At 40.6% G+C, this 20,555-nt stretch overlaps 1 protein-coding gene across 2 annotated transcripts in view; it reads right to left on the reverse strand.

Annotated features, from left to right (window-relative positions):
* Nucleotides 1–20,555, reverse strand: part of LOC125631626 (ubiquitin-conjugating enzyme E2 E2) — a 334,645-nt gene that overhangs the window by 49,026 nt on the left and 265,064 nt on the right. For both annotated transcript variants that reach the window (XM_048838591.2, XM_048838590.2), the window contains one exon: nt 10,852–10,984. In XM_048838591.2, the coding sequence (XP_048694548.1) occupies nt 10,852–10,984 (133 nt within the window). The remainder of the gene's footprint in view (nt 1–10,851; nt 10,985–20,555) is intronic.

Here is a 20,555-nt window from a genome sequence, read left to right on the forward strand (position 1 = left end):
TCTACATTTTCAAATATATTGATTTCAATTACAACATAGAATACAAAGTGTACAGTGCTCACTTTATATTTTTATTACAAATATTTGCACTGTAAAAATGATAAACAAAAGAAATAATATTTTTCAATTCACCTTATACAAGTACTGTAGTGCAATTACCTTTATCGTGAAAGCGCAACTTACAAATGTGGATTTTTTGTTGTTATGTAACTGGACTTAAAAACAAAACAAAGTAAAACTTTGGAGCCTACAAGTCCACTCAATCCTACTTCTTGTTCAGTCATTTGCTAAGACAAACAAGTTTGTTTACATTTACAAGAGATAATGCTGCCTGCTTCTTATTTACAATGTCACCTGAAAGTGAGAACAGGTGTTCGCTTGGCACTTTTGTAGTCGGCCCTGCAAGATATTCACATTCCAGATATGCTAACATTCACATGCCCCTTCGCTTTGGCCACCATTCCAGAGGACATGTTTCCATGCTGATGACGCTTGTTAAACAAATAATGGATTCATTAAATTTGTGACTGAACTCCATGGGGGAGAATTGTATGTCTCCTGTTCTGTGTTTTACCTGCATTCTGCCATATATTTCATGTTATAGCAGTCTCGGATGATGACCCAGCATGTTGTTCGTTTTAAGAACACTTTAACTGCAGGTTTGACAAAATGCAAGGAAGATACCAAGGTGAGATTTCTAAAGATAGTTACAGTATTTAACCCAAGATTTAAGAATCTGAAGTGCCTTCCAAAATCTGAGAGGGACGAGGTAGGGAGCATGCTTTAAGAAGTCTTAAAAGAACAACACTCTGATGCGGAAACTACAGAACCCGAACCACCAAAAAAGAAAATCAACGTTCTGCTGGTGGCACCTGACTCAGATGATGAAAAGGAACATTCATTGGTTTGCACTGCTTTGTATCATTATCAAGCAGAACCTGTCATCAGCATGGACGCATGTCCTCTGGAATGGTGGTTGAAGTGACATATTAATCTTTAGCGCATCTGGCATGTAAATATCTTGCAACGCTGGCTGCAACAGTGCCATGCGAACGCCTGTTCTCACTTTCAGGTGACATTGTAAACAAGAAGCAGGCAACATTATCTCCTTGAAATGTAAACAAACTTGTTTGTGTGAGCGATTGGCTGAACAAGAAGAAGGACTGAGTGGACTTGTAGGCTCTAAAGTTTTACATTGTTTTATTTTTGAATGCAGTTATTTTTTGTACATAATTCTACATTTCTAAGTTCAATTTTCATGATAAAGAGATTGCACTATAGTACTTGTATTAAGTGAATTGAAAAATACTATTTCTTTTATTTTTACAGTGCAAATATTTATAATAAAAATAAATAAAAAGTGAGCACTGTATACTTTGTATTCTGTGTTGTAATTGAAATCAATGAAACATTGTGGAAAACATCCAAAAATATTTATATAAATAGTGTTCTATTATTGTTTAACAGCATGATTAATCACGTGATTCATTGCGATTAATTTTTTTAATCACACGATTAAGCACTTGACAGCCCTAAAATAAACAAACAAATAAATAAAAGGAAGCTTAATTTGGCATACTGAAAATATAGTGGGAAAGAATGATAATTATGAAACTCAGAAGAATTAGAAGGTACTTGAATTCCCAGAAAACCACAGTGCTTCACAATGCCATTTTATATCAGACGTGACCTTTGCTTGTACTGATAATATATATGTCCTCCTCCTCTCCTCTGTCTTGTCTCTTTCTATGTGTATCACAGTCCTCTGGTGCTGTCTGGTGTTCTCTGTGATTCTGTCCCTTTGATGGGCACTGAAGTTACTCCAATGGGGAGAAGGAAGAACTGCATCTGGACGTAACCTCCGCTGAAGTCTGCTGTGTACTGCCATGTAGTTTCAGTGTCATGTGAAGGTCCAAACAGTGAAATGGATAATGTTACAAAGGGTTTGAGAGGGAGGGGAAATGCAGATTATAGTTTTCAGTCTCAACAGACAGCTGCCCTGGCAGCCCTGGATAGCAGGATTAAGAATCGTATTGCTGATTCTCACAATTTTTGTCATGACTCTTCTGATATTTGGTTACTTTTTAATGGTTCGCATACATTTCTGGTTTCTGCCTTCAATTAAGTTTCACTCTTTCCCCAACTGTCTTCTGTCTTCATTTACTGACAATGGGACTGAAGTCACAGGCTGCCTTCAGCAAGATGACCATCATGGCCCTTTCACTTTTATAGGTGAAAGTGAGCCTGCCCCCAGCAAGGACTGTGGATCTTTAATCTTCATATGAAGGCCAAGCAAGGATCAGAATAACAGAGAATGAGACTGTAAGGGCAGAAGGGTTTTTAGGAAACAGGACAAGAAACTATGAGGAATCGGGGGGAATGTGGGGAACAGAAGGTAGCTGAAAGGAGTTGCAGAGGAATGTGGCATGGCTTAGAATGACAATGGGATGGGCAGGAGACTCTGAGCTAAATATTGGGGGGAGGAGAAGCAAGAGGAGATAGGGTGTAATAGAGAGGCTGAGGGGGGGAAGGGAGAACATGGAGAAACAGTGCCGGTAGGACAGTGGCTATTCTCATGAGTTAAGTCGGAGGGCTAGAGTGACAGCCGTCACACCCAGAATTATAGGAGAGGGTAAGTAGAGGCCTCTCTGAGTAGTGAATAAGGATGCATGCAGTGTGCGTGTATGTGTGTGTGTGTATTTCAGTTCATTTTGAACCTGAAATGCTAGCATACAAACTGGAGCGGGTGGGCAGCTTCCCCCCAAAAGATTAACATATCAGAAGGCAGGTGAAAAACAATGTGATTATTTTTTTGAAAAATCTCATGATTTTAAGACAAAATGATTTTTTGGGGTCTGGCATGATTTTTGAACATAAGGTAATAGTAGGCATTGGAAATACACTTGGTAATACTTAAGAATGCGAGTTTTATGCTTGCTTTTCCCCTGAGATAAATGACATCTTGAAAAATTAGCTATTATACTGCAGATAAGAAAAATTTGTCCTTAAAAGCCAATCATGTATAAAATAAATATGAAAAGAGAAGTAAAAGCTCTGGACAAAAGGAACTGAAGTCTCATATATCAGACTGAATTTATGAAAAGAGCATAAGGCTTGTACTACAGGAGTGGGATTCTACAGTAGATAATGATATTTTGTGCATACAGATTAGCATTACGTGACCATCATGTACGAAACATGAAAGAGATATTCAATATTGCTATTAAGACAAGATACTCTAGACACCGTTTGTGATATTTACAAAGAAACAAGACTTTCCTAGCATTCTAAATTGATTTAACGCAGCTAAACTTTCAAATCCTGACAACAATTTTTCAATCAATCAATATACATGTGAGATTTACAAGGAGAAATAGACTTTTCTGTTATTCTAGTTTTGATTTTGAAATGAGTTAGCATTATGAAAGCTTTCAAGTCCTGTGTATCATCTTTCAGTCAGTTGAGATTAAAGTCCTCAGAAAGATTAATGGTAGAGTTGGGATTATGGATTTTATATATCACTCAAATTCAAAATTAAAGGTAGCAGAAGTACAAGGATAATGACAGATATATCCACTTTGTAATAGCTATGAATAAATGGAATTGAGATCATAGGAGATTGAATACAGTCAAATATCTGAGTAGACATTATTAATAAAGATTATTCTTGATGAAAATGCAGACACTGTAGTGACAATTCCTGGAGGTAGTTTTCTTGAAAATATTCTTGTTTCCACAAACAGCTATGTGGGAGAACATGACATGGCCTACTGATTTGTAAAGACTTTCTGTTCTGGAGGGATGGAAACTGCGATAATGAAATGAACCCCCTTCATCTGACAACTTAGAGTGTATGAAATGTTGTGGTATTAATTTGTCACCATGGGTGAACTTCAGAAGGTTCCCATTTCTCAATGGTGTGCATGCTTAGAAAATTTACCAATTTCTAATATGGAACAAAGTTACAAATAGGATTAGAATGGGTTAGTATTCTCCCAAGCTGACTAAAAGGAGCAATATTCCTAGGTATATATGCCTCTACTTCCCAATACTGTAGAGGAAGTAGAGCCAGACATCTTTAGGAGATAGAGCTTTCTGGAAACCTTTAAGCATGAAAGGAAGATATTTAGCAAGAAACAGGAATCTCAAAGGTATTTGGAAAAGAGTTTGGAGAGTCCCATTAAGTCCTAGCAGAATTGCAGGAATATTTCTCTGGCATGACATCTAGATACTTTTATTAATTTTTGCAAGTGGCCATTCAGAACAGGCCACCAATCCTTCTATTCAACCATCCACTGAAGCACAAGGAAGATATTTCATCTTTGGGTTGAAGTGAATCCTTGCCTTGCAGAATTTATGCTGTTTTTGTGAATCACGATCAAAATCTCATCAGCATCTGGCTTTTGCAGATGTGCTCTGCTTCACTTGGTCTGCTCCACACCTTATCACAGCTTGGCACCCCCTGACACCAAGATGATGCTTTAAAAAACAAACAAACAAAACACAACTGAAAAAAAAAATGGTTAAAAGGTTGAAAAGAACTGAGTTCAAAGGGCAGTGGGGGAGATGGATATCATGAAAAGCAAATCAAACAGCATTCAGTGATATACCACAGAGATTTTTTTTTTGCTATTTATGGAAAATAAGTTATTGATATTGATTTATAACTAATGTGCTATTAGGTTCATGTCTACCTTTCAGAAGGACACTGACAGGAATAGACAAGCAGAATAATTCAGGACTGGATAGGCAGGATGGAAAATATTGACCTTGGGAGAAGGATTGGTTTGCGTGGAGTGAAGGGAATCTGGTGGACTGGGGCAATACTGTTTAGGTACATAATCTTTTGGAATATAGCTGGGCCACATAGGGGGAATGGCCGAGAATCCTGAAGTGCTACAGAGAATACTATTGTTCCTGAAAGCATACTTTTTGATTCAGTTCAAATGAGCCTCCTGGCTTTACCAATCCCCCAACGCAAGTTATTAAATGTACAAAAGATGGGGATGAAGCATCAGAGGGACTTTAAGAGCAGCAGACACAAAAGAGATGAGAAGATTTTAAAAATGAATGAGAGACATAAGGATAATGGTTCCAAAGTCTTTAGAAATTGCTGGGGATGATGATAAAGGAGGAGATGGTTTAAACTGAGGGAGGATTTGGAAAGGGAAAATTTGAAAAAAAATAAGCAAACACTGAGTGGCTACAGGATTAAGTTCTTTTACGTGATGAGGAAAAAGGCAGGAAAAAATGAGGAAGGAGGAAGGAATTTGAAAGTACAGAAAAGAGGCAGGAAAACTGTTTGACTACATGGAAGAATAAATTTAAAATGTTATTACTGGGCTCAAAAATATATAGGCCAAATTCCTCCTGGTTTTGGCTTGCACAGCTTTGCACATGTAAATATGTTTTCATATTATTTGATAAATATAAAGTTTTCTGAGTATTAACACTTATGTGCATAGGAGCTAGTACTCAAAAATGCATGAATAGGTTTTGAGTGTGCACAAAGGAACTGAGCCGCTGCCAAATTTCTGATTGCAGAAAACCAAACATCCTTGCCCCACCCCTGTCCCGCCCCTTCCCCCTGAAGCCCCACCCCTTCCCCGCCCCTTCTCCAAGGCCCTGCTCCTGCTCACTCCATCTCCCCTCCATCTGTCACTCGCTCTCCTCCACCCTTGCTCACTAGTTCATTTTCACTGGGATGGGGCGGGGGTTGGGGTGCAGGAGGGGGTGAGGGCTCCGGCTGGGGGTGCAGGCTTTGGAGTGGGGCCAGAAATGAGGGGTCTGGGGTGCAGGAAGAGGCTATGGGGTGAGGCCAAGGGGTTCAGAGTGTGGGAGGTGGTTCCAGGCTGGGGCAGAGGGTTAGGGTGCGGGGGAGAATGAGGGCTCCGGCTGGGGTTGTGGGCTCTGGTGTGGGGCCAGAGATGAGGGGTTTGGGGTTCATGAGGGGGCTCCAGGCTGGGGCAGGGGGTTGGGATACAGCAAGGGGTGCAGGGTGCAGGCTCTGGGAGGGAGTTTGGGTGAGGGAGTGGGCTCAGGGCTGGGGCAGGGGGTTCAGGTGCAGAAGGAGATGCAGGGTGCAGGCTCCAGGCGACACTTACCTCAGGCAGCTCCCAGAAGCAGTGGCATGTCCCCCCTCTGGCTCCTAGGTGGAGGCACTGCCAGGTGTCTCCGCATGCTGTCCCATCCAGAGGTGCTGGCCCTGAAGCTCCCAATGGCCATGGTTCCTGGCAATGGGAGCTGGGGAGTGAGCGCTTGAGGCAGGGGCAGCGCGTGGAACTCCCTGGCTGCCCCTAGGAACCAAAGCGAGGACATGCCACTGCTTCCGGGAGCTGCCCAGAGCCAGGGGAGGCAGGGAGCCTGCCTTAGGCCCACTGCAGAGCCAATCAGACTTTTAGCAGCCCAATCAGCAGCGCTGACCGGAGCTGCCAGGGTCCCTTTTCGACTGGGCGTTCCAGTCGAAAATCAGATGCCTGGCAACCCTAATTACAAGTTCACCAGCAAAGTATTTTTCATAATTTTAAAAATATTTCCCCCCACTTCTCAACACACATACTCTCTCTCTCATTAATGGATTCCATGACATCTGCCAACAGAAAAATACTTTGACATCCATTGACTTCAGTGGGCTTTAGATTAGGTCTTGGAACAATAACTGTGTCTTGTGATATGGGCCTTTGGAACCTCAACCGAAGTCATGTGATTGCATCTGAGACTGGCAAGACATGTTTCTTGCCAGTGCTTCTGTGGTCAAATTTTGGGATTATCAAATTTGACAGTGTTCCTTTAAATGTTTCCTTAATGGTAACAGAGGATAAAAGCAGCCTTATAAGTCTCAGGAGGAATGTATGAATTCTACAATAGTAACAAATGAGTGTCAGGCTGTTTCAATTCTACACCCACGTGCAAGTCACCTACTCAGTATTGCTAACTGCAAGCATTAAAAAAAAACATGAATCAAGGCCCTCTCCCCGCCAAATCTTGATATGGCTTCCAAATCATGAGATTTTTTTTCAGAAAAACTAATAAGTTTTAGCTTCTTTTTATTTGCCTTTTAGTTTTAAGCCTTTTTTAAACTTTTCTTCACAACCATGAGGACTAAAAATGAATAAAAAAAATAAATAAAGTGGAGATTCTCAGATTCACATGACTCCAGAAGCTGGGGCTTTAAGAACAGCACCAAATATCACAAGTCTTAAAATAAAACTGAGAGAGGTGGCAATTCTGCCTACTTACCTACACAGAACTGTACCATGAAGCTTTCTACCAGATAGTCTGCCTCCTTGACAGATTTTTTTTAGGCTATACAAATCAAGGTTAGGAGGACAGATTTAAACAACATACTGACTGCAGCAGTTATCTTGTGACAGGTAGTCACCTTCCCACACTCCATTTCTCAAGGGACTTCCCAAAGGATTTTATACATGAGTCAGTTTCTGAGAGGAGGGAGAATATGCACACTGAAAACATGAACAATGTAAGATTCCTCAGAGCATGTTTGAAGATAGAGATTATTTACAACAATGGATGAAAGCTGTTAGAATAAAAGTCACACAGTTCAAAAAGGAGGTTTAGTAAAATACTGATACTGGTCCTCTGCACATACACCCCCATTTTTTTTTTATGGATAACAACTGACCTTGTTGTAATTGCTGGCCCTGTAATAGTACAATACAGTATCATCAGTTCTATCACCCTTTATCACAATACACGTTGTGACAGAGTCGGGCCAGATGGCTACAGGAGAGTAACAGAAGGCAGATATATAAGCCCCAGGCTAAGTAGGTCCCTTTTCCCTGGGTAAGGTAACAGGGAAGGTTCGAGAACAATCAGGAACCTTCTGGAGACAATTAAGACAGGCTGATTAGAACAGCTGCAGCCAAACAAGAAGCTGCTAGAATCAATTAAGGCAGGCTAATCAGGGCACCTGGGTTTTAAAAAGGAGCTCACTTCAGTTTGTGGTGTGCGTGTGAGGACTGGGAGCAAGAGGCACTAGGAGTTGAGAGTAAGAACGCGGACTGTTGAAGGGCTGAGGTGTACAAGCATTATCAGACACCAGGAGGAAGGTCCTATGGTGAGGATAAAGAAGGTGTTGGGAGGAGGCCATGGGGAAGTAGCCCAGGGAATTGTAGCTGTCGCACAGCTGTTCCAGGAGGCACTCTAGACAGCTGCATTCCACAGGGCCCTGGGCTGGAACCCGGAGTAGAGGGTGGGCCCAGGTTCCCCCCAAATCCTCCCAACTCCTGGTCAGACACAGGAGGAGTCGACCTGGACTGTGAATTCAGAAAAAACGGCCAAGCTGAGGGCTGCTGTGAAGCTCCAAGGCGAGCAAATCCGCCAATAAGCGCAAGACCCACCAAGATAGAGCAGGAACTTTGTCACAACGTGTATATTATTTATATGCACAAATGTCTTACAATGACAACTGGAAGCAAGAATAAAGGAGCACAAAACAGTGGTTAGAAAGCAGGATAAGAACTTCCCTATTTCATTAATAAGAAACACAAAATTTCATTACTCATTTTACAAAATAATATAGTCACCAAAATATAATTGAGTGTGGTCTGAAAAAGTCATTATCTCAGGGCGAGAGAGCAAATTGGACCTTTACCTTCTATTCAGAAAGGACTCATTTAATGTGTTTCCTCAAAACTGAAGTGCAGTTTCAACAGAAAGAAGAACCAGATCTTCCTCTCTCATATCTAGCTCTTTAGATAGCCGTATCAAAAAAAAGTATTGTGGTTTAGATTATTTTATGGCTTCACATTTCAGAGAGAGCTTAACGCTACTCTTATCATCTGCATGTGAATATCCCCTTTTGAGTTTTTTTGTTTTGTTTTGTTTTTTGCTAGGGGACTAACATTAACTACTCTTAAAATGGCTGTAATTTTCCAATTTATGTGCCTAAAGTTAGGCACTTTAATCCATATTTAGGAACCTAAATTAGGGATTCTGTGGTGCATGTCTTGTTCTGTGGGCTGAAGAGACCCTGGAATAATTTAGACAGCCCAGGGGGGAGAGGGAAGGCTGTCTAAGGTCTGGTCTATATGCAAAACTTATAGCAGCATAGCTATGTAGGTCAGGGGTTTGAAAAAAACCACACTCCCTAAAAACATAGTTAAGCTGACAAAACCCTCAGTGTAAATGCAATTATGAGGCCAGACCAGTGCATATGGTGCATCTACATCAGGGGGCTCTGCCTCGATAGCTATGCCAACATGAGCTCTGTAGTGCAGGCATACCCTACGCGACAGCGGTTCTTTCTTTCTTTCTTTCTTTCTTTCTTTCTTTCTTTCCAAAAGCCAAAGTCTTATTGTGTGTTAGGGCCGAGTTCCAGCCAGCGGGACCCTCCAGCCGCAGCCGCCCTGCTATGCGCCGGTCGGGGGCAGCAGCCACTTTGGGGCCCATCCTCTGCGTGGGAGGGAAGGGGTTAATCGCTCAGGCTTCCTTATTGGCCACAGCGCTGCCCGGAATCTCTGCAGTGCTGTGATTCTATAGCCACCCTCAGCCCCACTCCTGCCAGGACTCTATACAGGGATAAGTGAGGGGGTCCTTGTGAGGCAGCTTTACAGCTATGTTCTACAGTGCCTATGCTTGGAGAATCCTCCCCTACTGGGGTATGGGGCATTTAATCCTCTTTGCCCTGCTCTGGCTCTTTTATGCAGTGTAAAGGGGCCAGAGTGGGCCTGAAGGTCTCCGCCCTGATTTTCAGATGGCCTGAGCACCGAAAGCTTCAACTGACTTAAATAGGAGGGGCTATGGATTCTCATCACTTTTGAAAGCCAGGCCTCTTATTTACGTGCCTAAATATGAATTGGAAAGTTTTGGCTAAAACAGTGGTCAGGGGGATAGATGAACCTCAACTATAACATTCTTGTCAGTGACCTCAATGTTTAGATACTCTGGGATACTACAGAACAAGGTTGTGATACACTTTGTTTCTTCTGTAGGCTGAGCACACTGCACACCTCAGGATCTTCTCATATCTCTCCAATCTCCCCCACAAGGTCCCTGTCTGCCAACCTCCCATCCCCCTCTATTTCAGGGACCCCCTGCAATCATCTCTTCTGCTGTGTGCCCCCTCCTCCCCCTTGCCCTCCCTACCATGCCCCCCCATTCTCTTCCTCCATGCCAGGGCTCTTTTTGCCACCCACTCCAACTGCATATCAGGGTTGTGTGTGCCACCCGTTCCCTCATGCCAGGGCCTTTGTATGCCGCCCATACTAGGGCCCCACCCCATTCCCTCTGCAAGCCATGGGCTATGTATGCCCTCCGTAACTCCCCTTCAACCCAACCACCCATTTCCCCCCTGTTCCTCCTCATTCTCCCCCATGCCCCCCCCCCCCCCCGTTCTTATTCTCCTTTCTGTTTCAGGCGAGGTCTACACTACAAAGTTTTACTGACATATGCGCCAGAATATGCCAGAATTCCCCTTGAAGCATAGCCTGACAAAAGAGTTATTTTGCCTGTGTAGCTTATGTTATTTGGGGAGGTGGTTGAATGACACCAGTAAAAGCACTCTTTTTGCCTGTATGAGATGTGTTTCCACCATGAGGGGCTTTCCCAGTACAGCTATACCAGCAAAGCATTTGCAGTGTAGATTAGCTGTTACAGTGTTAACATTTTTAAACTGTAGTGGGAGGGTGTACTGAGGAAAAATGAAGGGTACTGTTAGGCTGGAATATGTTAATGGTTAACTGATTCTTTGATCTAAAGACAACTATAGAGGTGGCTGATGCTGCTAGCTCTCTTGTTGCACAATGATTAGTAAAAAGGAGTACTACGGACATATACCATTTAATTATTTACTGGGTACTGCTATTTTACTTTTAAAATTCTTCTACTAACCTTAGGTGGTTTAAAAGGATAGTCTGGTGAAAAGGTAATGTCAAGGAAGAAAACTCCCCCTTCATACACAGAACCTGGAGGCCCCAGTATAGTTGACCTCCATTCATAAATGTTGTCTCCTTTGGGTCCAGCACTAAAACAGAAAACAAAAATATGGCATAATGAGTAACCACATAAAACTGAGCATATAGTACATCAGTTATATTTATGATAACATTATCTGGCAATCACACCAGAAGCAAAAATAATATATTGCATTCATGGAGCTGTTCCCCAATAATACATTTGTCTGATGCCATCTTCTTTTTCACCCAAAGTGGTAATCAGACACGTAAATGTAGTATAATCACTGTATTAATAAATTATTCAAATAATTATAGAAAGATTAGCTTCCTGACTGCAACTAAAATATTCTTAGCGAAGGGAGGTGAGGCAGTATTTACAATACAAGGAGACAGAGACTACTTGTCTGTCAGCCATGCAGTATTCAACTACCTCCTTATCCACCTCATCACTAGGTGGCATTGCAGCAACACACATTATTATACAGGACAGACTGCATTAAAATCTTGGCACCATACAAATGACCTTCTGGCTGGATGCTCTAAGTCACTATTCTAAATCACTCCAATGACTAATACAGAAGGCTGTTTTACTCTACAATTATTACAATGTACTGAAAAGCTTATCAAAAGAAAGAGATACTAGCAGGTTAAATTGTAGGATTATGTTAATATAAATTCCTCATTTAAACTACCAGAGTAGTAACATATATTTAAAATGTACAGAATATAGCTCTATATTTGGAAATAGAAAACCTCCCTCCTGTATTCAATCAACATCTAGGCACATTGAAAACTAATATATTTTTTGCAACACGGCTTCCATATAAATCAAAGTAAACTCTTTTCAAATAACACAAGCTCAGCCTCAGAACCATACATTTTATTCAGTGTGGACTTTCACGTGCAGGATTTTAGTTGCAGTGAGCTCAACCCTAACGTTTATTTTTTCTGTGGATGTGTTAGTTACTTGATTTCAGTAAATATCAATAACATATTCAGATCTAATTAGTTGATAAGCTAGGTTCTAATACAAGTAATATTTTGTGTTTGAAGAACCTACAGAATACCTCTAGGTTAGTGGTTTGTCTATATACAACAACAACAACGTCAAACATTATTTCTAATTAAGATCAGTCATGATGGTGACTACTGTGATGTGGGCACCTACCATATTTTACAGGAAAGACGGGTTAGTGGATTTTCCAAAATAAGTGTCACAGTATTTTCTTAAGGCATTTCTTATGAAATAATTCTTGTTATGACTGCAGTAAAGAATTCCAGAGCATGAAGGGTTTGTGAAATAGCTGTATGTCTAGAACAGATGAAAGCTCTTGGCTATGCTCCCTGCCTCACAATGTACCCAAGGCGTACAATTATTACATAACATCATGTCATGTTCACTTCTCAACTATTCATTTTGTTCACTGAAAGTTAATAAACCCTTTTCCACCTGAAATTCCTTCAGCTCCCTTCATTAAAACGTCTGATTGTATGATTCCCCACATACAACTGGGTGTCTTACTACTGTGCAGTGTACCAGTTCATTAGTAATGATATCTACATCAATTTTCTATAAGAGCTGCTAATGCATCTTGTATTTCTAAACTACACACTTCTTAACAAAAATGTGTTGCAGACACTATCATATTATGGAACCATCATCTTATATCAGCCATGCTACCAAAACTAGCAATTGTTGTAAAGATAAAATCTGTCTTTTTAAGCATCACAACAGCAAAAGAGTTGCTACCCATCTGTATCTCACAATGTCTGTAATACATCAGTTTGCTAGCTGCCAAACAAATTTAATTTACCCGGTTCTCAGCTTGCATTAACCTTTGAATAATAAAGCACAGCTGAGACTGCTGTAAGAAACAAACCAGAGAATTAATAATTAAAAACACCTCCACAGCCTTTGGAAAGACCAATCATAAGCCATCAGGGGAGGTTTAATTGTGACTGAACTAGGCATTAAAAGGGCTAATTGTACACTTTATAAACCTAAACAAATGCTGGGGTCACAGCACTGCTACAGTATGTGAGGGACACAGAAAACAAAGCCCTAAAAGCCCTAGGCAATTAGTTCAAATGAAAAAGGCAAGAAGTAAACGCAGTAAACTTTACATTAAAAAAAAACAACAACCCATAATCTGCAAAGAAAATCCCTTGCCATTTTCTACAGAGACAAATTTTCTAATATTGGTAAAAGCAACTACTCATTTGATCCCAGCAGGCTAAAATGGAAGTGATATAAATGTCAAACATAGATAAAAGGTTAAATACAGTAAGCATCAAAAGAAAATCCTATTTTTACTAGACTCCATTTAGCCTGCGTGAGACAGCTGGGCCCTCTTTTGGTTTTAAGTACAACTTGTGCTTTTGATTCTGGAGAATCAAAACTTAAAACTGTACCCAGCTGCCCATTATACTTACAGTTCCATAACTTAATTTGATCATATTGTTTTGCCTACATGTTTAGCAGTGTTAGCATTTGAAGTCAACAACCTCTTAATTCGAACAGTAGAAAAATGCCACATCTGTCAATTCAACTGTTTCAGCATGTCCAGCTGCATGCCCAGCCTGACAGCACTGCGATGGACATTGATTTATATTAATTCAAAGATTATCTTTGCAACCCAGAGGGACAGAAACATTATAATTATTTATTTATTTTAAATAACAGCTTAAATTATGTCAAGGGTAGCAAAACTCTGTGTCTGCAATGTTTTCATATTTGGATGATCAGTGACAGTAAGCTTGGTCAACCGATATAAAATAGAGATTTATGTGCACTATGAAAGAGCTAACAGCAAGCACCAGCATAACCCTTCTTCTCTTGCACATTAATAATACTAAAGTTCAATAGATGTATTATTTCTTTCCCTTCTTTCCTAATTAAGGCTTTTATTATAGTCACCTTTTACGATATTGACAACAAGAGTGACAACACATGAGGTTTCTCCAGAGAAAATTCCCCTATGTGCAAGCCTTCAGCTAAATCAGAGTTATAATGCAAGAGAATTTAATTACCCTTCTCTTTACATGGACATTTGCCCCATACAGTGAAGCCCAAATATTTTACATTCAGTGTGATTTATATTCCAGCTCCATTAATACTATTGGCAATTCAACCAAAGATCTCAATGAAAGTAAAGTAAACATCTCAGTGCTTGAAACTGTTATCTTTGGAAGGACTGATACAGATGCACACCAGTTTGGCAAAGGGGAGATTAAATCATCTAATGCTGAACCGACTCAGAGCAGAGCACATATAAATGCTGCTTCCCACTCAACTGATGTTAAACCAGTCAGTTTCAATAATGGGGATAACGATGGCTGTAGCAGTTCCAGATGGAATCAGATCAACCATAAAGATACGATAGTTGGGATAAGGACTGATCTGTCAGATATGCCAATGATTCAGTCTCCAAATTTGAGACCTGATTCTTAAATACTAAAAGTGGTGAAAGATATAACAAAACAATGAACAAAACAGGAAGAATTCAAGGCCATTCTAAAGCTGGCAATGGACCCGTCCAAGATTTCGAGCATCTATTTCAGGTGAAATTTGTAAGAGATGGCTGACGAAGTGTAGTGTAAGCATATGTCCTCATAGGATTTGGATTTAGCAATGACTTGTCCACTGATAGCTCTGTATTGTCATTATTCCCTTACAATGAATGATACACTCCATAGTGTACTGTCTGTCATATCCACTGGGGACACTCTTCCACAGCTCAGTGGCATACTTGGGGGTGGGATGATAACAAGTCAGTTCCATGCCACCTCCAGAATGACATCAATATGTAAGTGCTAAATTAAGGACAAAGAACTGGATAATTTAAAAATGATCTCCTGTATATTTCATCGTGCAGCACATCTCTCCTAACAGGAAACATACCTCTCTCTCTGCCGTTGCCTCTAGCCTATGTGCAATCTACTTGCAGGTGAAATGTGTGCACACCACTTAGAGGAGAAATATATGTTCCTCAGATGCTTCAGAAACAACTGTAATTGAATCCATTTTGTTTTAAATGTGGCTAATGTGTTGAGTATTTTCTATTCTCTTAACATATTTTAGGCAGGCAGCTGCTTGAAAGAAGATGTACTAAAAGCTGCTTGTCCAGTACAAAGCATGATGAACACCAAACCTTAACTTCATTTAAAGAGTGCACTATAATATTCAGGTTACACTGGTGTATCATTGAATTAACGAGAGTTCCATTACTGCGTCAGTATTACTACAGATTGTCCTAGACATATTATTAAAGAGAGTTCTCTGGAGAACAGAACAAAAACATGGTTGATTTTTATTTTAATCAGAGCTGTAAATTTGTACATAAATCTACTCACTTGACAGAGTGTTGGTCAAAATCAATGAAAATGCAAAAGGTCAAAGAAATAAAAGTATCTCCCATGTGGGTTGAAGTAGACAAATGGAATCAATTAATCACAACACTGTTATTTTCAATTAGATTTCTTAATCAAACATATGTTTAGTATCAAAGGACCAAACACTTCCTCCTAGTTCTGTCAGGGTAGGGAGCATAAACCTGTGCACTGGGTAAGGGAAGTTTTGGAACATGGGAGGGCCAGTTCAAGGCTATGCTCCCCTTTCCCTCTCCTCTGGATCCTACTGGAAATATGAATTTTGGCGTCTGACCTTACTGCCACATCTGCAGGGAGGAAAAAGAGAGATTACCTACCACCCTTAATCAGAGTTCTTCAAGACGTGTGGCTCGTCTTGTATTCCACCGTGGGGTACACATGTGCTCCATGCACCTGCGACCAGAATATTCATACTGGCAGCCTCCGTTGGTCTGTGCCTGTGCACTTTCTTGCCTCAGGTGCCAAACTGAGGAACTAAGGACCGACTGCCTCTCCAGTTCCTTCTCTACAGTGAATCAGAGTTATGATCCAAAGCAGAGGGGAAGAAGTGCAGGTAGTAGAATACAGTTAGAGACCACACATCTCAAAGAATTCCCATTACAGAAGGTAGGTAACCTCTCTTTCTTCTCTGAGTGCTGGTCCCTATCTGTATTCCACTCTGGGTGACTGACAAGCAGTACTCATGAAGAAAGGTGGGCATGAGGACCCTTGTGGTACTGAAATTGAAGACCAGAGGATGCATCAGGTGAGGGGTGTGCACTAGGGTATAGTGTTTTGTGAAGGCACGAATGAGACTCCATGTGGCTTCTTTGTATTTGTCAATGAGAGGTACTTCCTGAAGCAAAGTTACCGAAATGGCCTTTGCTCTGGTGGAGTGCGCCCTCGCTCTGTGAGGTGGAGAAGTCTCAGACAATTGGCATGAATATGGCATCCATTGCTAGCAGCTGTCCACTCTGTTTCTGTCTTTCACTACTTTCCCCTACTGCCTCTTGGTTAGCTTCAGACAGTGAATGAAGCACCGGCAGAGCGGGTGTTGGAGCAGCAGGGAGTCCATAGCTGCCTATCCAGATGCCACAGTGATTCCAGTAGGTGTTTTACAAATGTGTGCAATAAACAGTTGCCACAGAAACCAAAGGAGTAAACTGCTCCACAACAAAAACAAAGGAACACCAGCAGCCAACTCTGAGACCCCCTGTGGCAATGGGCATGGTGCTTTGGCTAGTAACGCCTCTGCTATGAATAAAATAATCATAGCAAAATCTGAGGAAACGAAAAGAAATAAGATAAAATTGGGGTGAACCAGGCTGGGTAAAATAAGAATGACTTCAATCATAAACAAACATTACCCATACACTTTTCTTTTCTTTCTTTTGGTAAAGATTCAGAAAGCTCACAAAGCCTCATTTCCTCATGATTTTCATTTTCATGAACTTTCATTTCACCTCCTTCTTCTGGATGAGGCTGAAAAGTTCATGTCAAAATTCTGTAAGAGTTGCTTTTCTTAGGGTATTTCCAGACTTGCTCCCTCTACTTAAAATTAGAGATCAGGCCTAGACAGAAAGTTTGGCTTCCTGGGATCTAAAGTTCTAAAGTTTGGGGTTTGAGCTGGATTCAGTGCTTTAGTTCAGCACATTAAATTGCTCTAAGTTTACACTGTGCCTTAGTCTGAGGATCAAACATAATTAAATTAAGACTTTCAACACCCTTTCTGAGAGACAGGAAAGTTTCATTATCCCTCTTTTACATGAGAAATATGAAGCAAAGCAGGGTTACCAGGTGTCCAGTTTTTGACTGGAATGCCTGGTTGAAAAGGGACCCTGGTGGCTCCGGTCAGCACTGCTGACCAGGCCGTTAAAAATTCAGTTGGTTCAGGGCTGCCAGGCGCTCTTCCCAGCTCTGCCCGGCTCCCTGGAAGCAGCGACATGTCTCTCCAGCTCCTAGATGGAGGGATGGCCAGGGGGGCTCTGTGCACTGCCCCCGTCCTGAGCATCAACTCCACAGCTCCCATTGGCCAGGAAGAGTTTGTAATGGTAATTGGTAAAAAAAAAAAAATCATAAAGGAATAGTAATGTGTCCTTTAATGCATCTCAAAATATTGTATCCATATACTTATTAAAGCAACTGTGTTCATTATGTACTGTAGTGCCTCATTATAAGACTTCTCTTGTTTCAGCAATGGGTCTCTCAGATGTATTTTTACTACCACAACCTGAGATGTAATTTATACTTTGTGGCTATCTGCTGTTTTCGTCTTGGCAACAAGCCTGCAGTACACTAAGTCAGTGAGCAAAAGGCTTTATGTGAGGCATCTTATTTGCTTTCTTCTGATTAATTTCCTCTGAGTACCTGTCACTGAAGCTATTAAAAATTACTATGGGAATGTGAAGCATTGGTTCCCTCCTGCTGATGGCATGTTGTGCTGAGAAATGCATGATTTTGGCCACAATAAAAACAACATATAGATTAAACACAGAGTGAACAACATATGGTTGACTTCATCTATGTTTCTTCATTTAGTTATTTGTCTCTAAATCCTCCCCCCCAATAAAATCATTACAAAATATTCTAGCACTGTAATAGATTGGGGTTATTCCAAGACTACTGTACTTTGATGCCTTTATTCTTTGTAGTCCTGTCCTCAGAATGTCCCTGGGATGGGAACTATGTCCTAATGCACAAAACTCTTATTTATATTATAGTATCTACAGCAATTTATTGATGGTAAACACCATTACTCGGTATATGATCACAGCATGCTGAGTATTCACAATGAGAATTTAAAAGTGGCAATTCTATTAACTATTCTCCACTTTGTTCACTGCAACAAGGTTACATAAAGACCTACCCAGCAGGCTTTCATTATTCAAGATTAGAAACAATGAATTGCTTGGTAGTTTGAATCTATGGGCCCGATTTCCTTCTCCCATCAGTTTCACACTACCGTACCACTATTGGCTTCACTGGAATTACTCCTGATTTATATATACCAGGGTAAGTCAGAGGAGAATCAGACCCTGTTTTAAAATAAGACAAAATCTTTACTTGTGTGATTAATGTCAATGGTAAATTATACTAAGTACAGTATCTCGCTAGATGCTAGATAGAGAATAAAGCATAAAATAAACAAACTGAATAAATAGACATCTCTATGACCTTCTAATGTAGGTTCCACTCTTGTGACCCAGCATCCCTTGATATTTTTATTTCCTTGTAACTCACAGCTAGCCCCTATTTTTGCCTTTTTCCTTTCTGTTACTGCAAAAATTAAGATGTTTGTACACCAATGCAAGGAGCCTAGGTAACAAAATGGAGGAACTAGAGCTACTGGTGCAGGAAGTGAAACCAGATATTATAGGGATAACAGAAACATGGTGGAATAGTAGTCATGACTGAACTACAGGTATTGAAGGGTATGTGCTGTTTAGGAAAGACCGAAATAAAGGTAAAGGTGGTGGAGTAGCATTGTATATCAATGATGAGGTAGAATGTAAAGAAATAAGAAGCGATGGAATGGATAAGACAGAGTCCGTCCGGGCAAAAATTACATTGGGGAAGAAATCTATTAAAGCCTCCCCTGGGATAGTGCTTGGGGTGTGCTATAGACCTCCGGGATCTAATTTGGATATGGATAGAGCCCTTTTTAATGTTTTTAATAAAGTAAATACTAATGGAAACTGCGTGATCATGGGAGACTTTAACTTCCCAGATATAGACTGGAAGACGAGTGCTAGTAATAATAATAGGGCTCAGATTTTCCTAGACGCGATAGCTGATAGATTCCTTCATCAAGTAGTTGCTGAACCGACTAGAGGGGATGCAATTTTAGATTTGGTTTTGATGAGTAGTGAGGACCTCATAGAAGAAATGGTTGTAGGGGATAATCTTGGTTCAAGTGATCATGAGCTAACTCAATTCAAACTGAACGGAAGGATTAACAAAAATAAATCTGCAACTAGGGTTTTTGATTTCAAAAGGGCGGACTTTCAAAAATTGAGGAAATTAGTTAGGGAAATGGATTGGACTGAAGAACTTATGGATCTAAAGGCAGAGGAGGCCTGGGATTACTTTAAACCAAAGCTGCAGAAGCTATCGGAAGCCTGGATCCCAAGAAAGGGAAAAAAAACTCAGGCAGGGGTTGTAGACCAAGCTGGATGAGCAAGCATCTCGGAGAGATGATTAAGAAAAAGCAGAAAACATACAGGGAGTGGAAGATGGGAGGGATCAGCAAGGAAAGCTACCTTATTGAGGTCAGAACATGTAGGGATAAAGTGAGACAGGCTAAAAGTCAAGTAGAGTTGGACCTTGCAAAGGGAATTAAAACCAATAGTAAAAGGTTCTATAGCTATATAAATAAGAAGAAAACAAAGAAAGAAGAAGTGGGACCGCTAAACACTGAGGATGGAGTGGAGGTCAAGGATAATCTAGGCATGGCCCAATATCTAAACAAATACTTTGCCTCAGTCTTTAATAAGGCTAAAGAGGATCTTAGGGATAATGGTAGCATGACAAATGGGAATGAGGATATGGAGGTAGATATTACCATATCTGAGGTAGAAGCGAAACTAGAACAGCTTAATGGGACTAAATTGGGGGGCCCAGATAATCTTCATCCAAGAATATTAAAGGAATTGGCACATGAAATTGCAAGCCCATTAGCAAGAATTTTTAATGAATCTGTAAACTCAGGGGTTGTACCATATGATTGGAGAATTGCTAACATAGTTCCTATTTTTAAGAAAGGGGAAAAAAGTGATCTCGGTAACTACAGGCCTGTTAGTTTGATATCTGTCGTATGCAAGGTCTTGGAAAAAATTTGAAGGAGAAAGTAGTTAAGGACATTGAAGTCAATGGTAAATCGGACAAAATACAACTTGGTTTTACAAAAGGTAAATCGTGTCAAACCAACCTGATCTCCTTTGAGAAAGTAACAGATTTTTTAGACAAAGGAAACGCAGTGGATCTAATTTACCTAGATTTCAGTAAGGCGTTTGATACCGTGCCATGGGGAATTATTAGTTAAACTGGAAAAGATGGGGATCAATATGAAAATTGAAAGGTGGATAAGGAATTGGTTAAAGGGGAGACTACAACGGGTCATACTGAAAGGTGAACTGTCAGGCTGGAGGGAGGTTACCAGTGGAGTTCCTCAAGGATCAGTTTTGGGACCAATCTTAATTAAACTTTTTGTTATTGACCTCGGCACAAAAAGTGGGAGTGTGCTAATAAAGTTTGCGAACGATTCAAAGCTGG

This window comes from Caretta caretta, chromosome 2 (assembly GCF_965140235.1).
Source record: "Caretta caretta isolate rCarCar2 chromosome 2, rCarCar1.hap1, whole genome shotgun sequence".
In the NCBI taxonomy this organism is placed as follows: Eukaryota; Metazoa; Chordata; order Testudines; family Cheloniidae; genus Caretta; species Caretta caretta.